The sequence below is a fragment of the Protobothrops mucrosquamatus genome, unplaced genomic scaffold (assembly GCF_001527695.2).
Source record: "Protobothrops mucrosquamatus isolate PMUCROS unplaced genomic scaffold, P.Mucros_1.0 scaffold35, whole genome shotgun sequence".
In the NCBI taxonomy this organism is placed as follows: domain Eukaryota; kingdom Metazoa; phylum Chordata; class Lepidosauria; order Squamata; family Viperidae; genus Protobothrops; species Protobothrops mucrosquamatus.
In genome coordinates, this window is record NW_015386419.1 from 997,978 (window position 1) to 1,002,286 (window position 4,309).

Below are 4,309 nucleotides of genomic sequence, written 5' to 3' on the forward strand. Positions count from 1 at the left end.
CCCAAAAATGGGCTGAAAAACTCGGCTTATACTCGAGTATATACGGTATCTGAGCTGGCCGCACTGTCGGTCCGGCCGGATTTATGCATTTTTCACAAGGACAGGGTTGTTTTGCGACTCGATCCTTCTTTCATCCCAAAAGTGAATACCCCTTTTCACAGAACACAGGAGGTGATTCTTCCAAATTTTAGTCCGAATCCGTCACATGACTTGGAGCAGCAGTGGCACACACTGGACGTCCGCAGAGCATTACGGCGTTATATCAAGCGTACAGAGCCATTCCGTAAATCCGAAGCTCTATGGGTATCCTTCCGGCCTGGCACTCTAGGACAGAAGGTCTCCGCCGGCACCATTGGCAGGTGGATCCGGAGCTGCATAGGAGAGGCGTACCAGGTTTCGGCTCTGCCGACTCCAAGTCATATTACCGCACATTCTACTCGGAGTGCAGCAACAACGGCTGCATGGGCCACTCAAGCGTCCATTGAGGAGATTTGTAGGGCCGCTACATGGTCCTCGCCCTCTCCGTTCATACGCCATTACAAAATTGACAGATTCGCTGCGGCGGACGCCTCCTTTGATAGGAGGGTTCTCCAGCAAGTGATTTCCGTGGAGACAACTTGAGCCTTTTCTGTTTCCCGCCCTATGGGACAGTGAGGCTTTGGTATGTCCCATTGGTGGAGTCTCCGTCTCCTGTACTGGAGAAGGGGCGTTGGTCTTACCTGAACGCCTTTTCTCAGTACGGAGACGGAGACTCCACACCCACCCTAGGGTCAGCTAGACTGTTTATGTTAGGGTGCTGAGAGCCAACGCCTCGTCAATCTTCAAACGCTTCGCCCTCGTTAAGACTGGATTACCAGTAGGAGGGGGCGTGACAAGTTTTGGATACTTGGTCTCAAGAGCAGGCAGACAAAGAAAACCCATTGGTGGAGTCTCCGTCTCCGTACTGAGAAAAGGCGTTCAGGTAAGACCAACGCCCCTTTTTCCTTATTGTTAAACTTTGTTCCAGATGCCTAGTGCTCTACTTGTTCTGCCTATTTTTTTTACCCTTTCTTCCATTTTGCACAGTACATTCTTGCCCTCATACAAAATCCCACTTTTCAACATGCAATGACACTGAGATGTTGCTGAAATCTATTCACTCAAATGCTGCCCCAGAAGGTAACTTCTTAAAAGTAATCCTTAAAAATGACAGGCCATACTTGCTGTTTTCATAGGTATCATTAGAATACTTAAAACACTGAACAGGCTGAAGGTGCAACCTGTTTTCAACTTTAAATTGCAAATATTAGCAGCATTTAATCATAATAAATTAACTTGCCTTTTTTCCCCTTTAATGCTTTAGGTGTATTGATTATGTTCCTGACCTTCTTTGCATTCCTTCATTGCTGGCTTAATGCTTTTGCTGAGGGGCTCCGCTTTGCTGACAGAATGTTTTATAAGGTAATCGAGGCCCAAAGTTCATAGTCTTGCCAGCCTTTTCTGAAGGATTCACTACAACTGTGCAATTATACCAAATAATTGGCAAGAGGCAAGAAGGGAAAGGTACCCATTTAGAAAAAAATATATGTACTTGTGCTGTATGTACATATGCACAGGTATGCACATGTATGTGCATAGAGACAAAGAGTTACTGAGGATGCTCCCCACAATATTGCTATCCTTGAAATGCTTTAGGCAGAGATTTCATCAGACTTTTAGTGACTAGAAGGTACCATGCCTACGGATGTCACTGTTGGATTTCCTGTTCACTTGCACTGAGTTACATTTATTTATTTATTTAGACTGTCTGACTGACTGACAGGGAGACAGAAATAATTGCCATATGTGCATTAGATTATCTGTTTTTGTGAATTAAAACAACTTTGTTGGTGGTTTGGCATGGTATTTTCCAGGAAGAAAAATGCTTTGTTAGTCTTGGCAATTGCTGAAGTCTTTGAATGGCAGATGATCTTACAGTATCTTGTTCTGAATCTGCTATGTTTTCTTTAAGCTTGTAACAGTTTCTTGTGCAGCCTAAAAAACAATGATAAAAATATTTTTTGAGCTATAGCAAATCTACTTTGTAGTATTTTTCCTACAAAGATCTAATATTTTTCTAAGGGACAAGCCCTAAAGAAGCTGGTGAGATCTTTTGAAATATGTGTTCCTTATACTCCAAATGAGTTTTGTGGGTCTTCCACCGTATCTTATTCCTGTTCACTGACTATTGCAACAAAATTTGATGGGTCTGGAAACATCAAGTTGAATGCTTCCATTCTAAAGTGTTTCAGTAAGTTAGAAATTTAAGTTGCAACTTTTTTTCTTTTCTTTTCTTTTTTGTCTTTCTTTGAGTTAGTCTTAATTCCTGCGACTGCCTGGATTAGTCCCTGCAGCATTCTTGGCAAGGAATTTTTGCAAGAGGTTTGCCCTTGCCTCCTTCTTACAGCTTAGAGAATGATTGGCCCAAGATAACCCAGCTGGCTTTGTGCCTAAGGTGGGACTAGAACTCATAGGTTCCCAATTTTTTGGCTTAGTGCCTTAGCCACTGCACTAAACTGGTGTAAAGTTGCAACATCTCTCAACTTAGAGATCTGAAGATTATATTTTAGATGCTATTGAAATATTTGAGTAGCAGCAGATCCTTGATATAATGGTCCTCAATTCTGAACTTCATTCTCTATTCTTTTTTACACCTTTTTAGGACTGGTGGAATTCTACATCTTTTTCAAACTATTACCGAACCTGGAATATCGTAGTACATGATTGGCTGTATTACTATGCCTACAGAGATTTCCTTTGGGTAAGCAGCAGACTTATAAGTAATTGACTAATTATGTTGATGCCAATTCTAAGTAACCACTTTAGGTAGATTTTCTCCAAGATTTTTTATCCATGGGATTTTCTTTTTCTTTTTTATAAGAAATTTTATTAGTTTTTCAATTTTACAGTCAAGTATTTAGGAAGCAGCGCGGTGATAGGTTAGTCAATAGCCCAATAACAAAATCTTTCATACATATCTCATATTACATCATTAAAAGATCCCTCTCTATTTCCCTTAATTATTGTATCAAATTCAAGTTAATACATTTCTAATTATAGCTCAGTCATTCAATAAATTTGTCAATATAATTTTGCTTATACATATCCACATCCTGTTTTTAAATTTTTCCTAATTCCAATTACCGTATTCCAATTTGTCCTTTAATAACCATAATGTTTAAACTTCAGGTAACCCAAATTTCCCTAATTTCATTATAGAGTAGTTATGTCTAAAATACACATATTATTCAGATAGTTACATTTTCAAAAGTATATTCTATTTCTCGTCCTAGTAGCTCATCATTTACTAATAAACTGTCTTTTGTTGTCACAAACCCCTTTCCATATTACATTTCAAAACTATAACCTAATAGCTAATTTTCATTTCCTTTATAAGTCTAAATCCTGGATATTAGATCAATCAATATCTCTAAAGTTCTCCTTAGTCCATTGGGTAAACTTTTAAGCTATTCCATCATCAATCAACGATAAGGAGAAAGAGGAACAAGGAAATCCCATTTTGAATCTGACTCTAGCTTTCTTTTTGTGCCAAACAGGTTTCCATACCAGTGCCCCCAAATCCTCAAGTGGGTCTCCTTTCATTCCTACACGTTATTTGAATCAAGGGAGACCATCCAGATATCAATTTTTCAAAGGAACTGTCCTCTTTGTAGTCATTGAATTGTTGCCCTAGTAGTTCAGATCTCCCTGTTTGATTTAGAATGTTTGTCATCAGTTGAGTCAGGTCTTCTCCTTTTTCCAGTTTCGTCTGGCTAGAGTAAAAGGTCATATCCAGTGTTGTAGTTGTTTGATTGTCAACGTTGTCTAAGTTCTCAATATATTGTGTTTCCATCTTAATGTTGCTTCCTTCAGTTTCTGTTGCTTTTTGAGTTACAAGTACTTTAGTTGAAATCAAGATTTGCTTGTGAAAATTCTCTGTAGGTTATATTTGTTGTTGTGTAGAATCCTCTTTGATATTTTATTTATTTATTTATTTATTTATTTATTTATTTATTTATTTATTTATTTATTGTATTTTTTACCCCGCCCTTCTCCTTGCGGACTCAGGGCGGCTAACAGCCTAATAAAAACAATACAAAAATACAAAAAATACTATCATTAAAAACATAATTAAAAGGAAATATTAATTTGGCCTTTGTTATTTTAAAAATTATTTTAAAACCCAGCTAAAAATTACCCCTTAGGCCAGTCCTGCTAGCTGAAATAGCCATGTCTTAAGGGCGCGGCGGAAGGAAGGGAGATCCGGGATCACCCTGATCTCTGGGGGTAG

At 38.7% G+C, this 4,309-nt stretch overlaps 1 protein-coding gene across 1 annotated transcript in view; it reads left to right on the forward strand.

Moving 5' to 3' along the window:
- Positions 1–4,309, forward strand: part of SOAT1 (sterol O-acyltransferase 1) — a 54,458-nt gene that overhangs the window by 43,149 nt on the left and 7,000 nt on the right. Inside the window, exons 12-13 of the mRNA XM_015811264.1 lie at positions 1,343–1,440; positions 2,681–2,779. Coding sequence (XP_015666750.1) covers positions 1,343–1,440; positions 2,681–2,779 — 197 coding nt within the window. The remainder of the gene's footprint in view (positions 1–1,342; positions 1,441–2,680; positions 2,780–4,309) is intronic.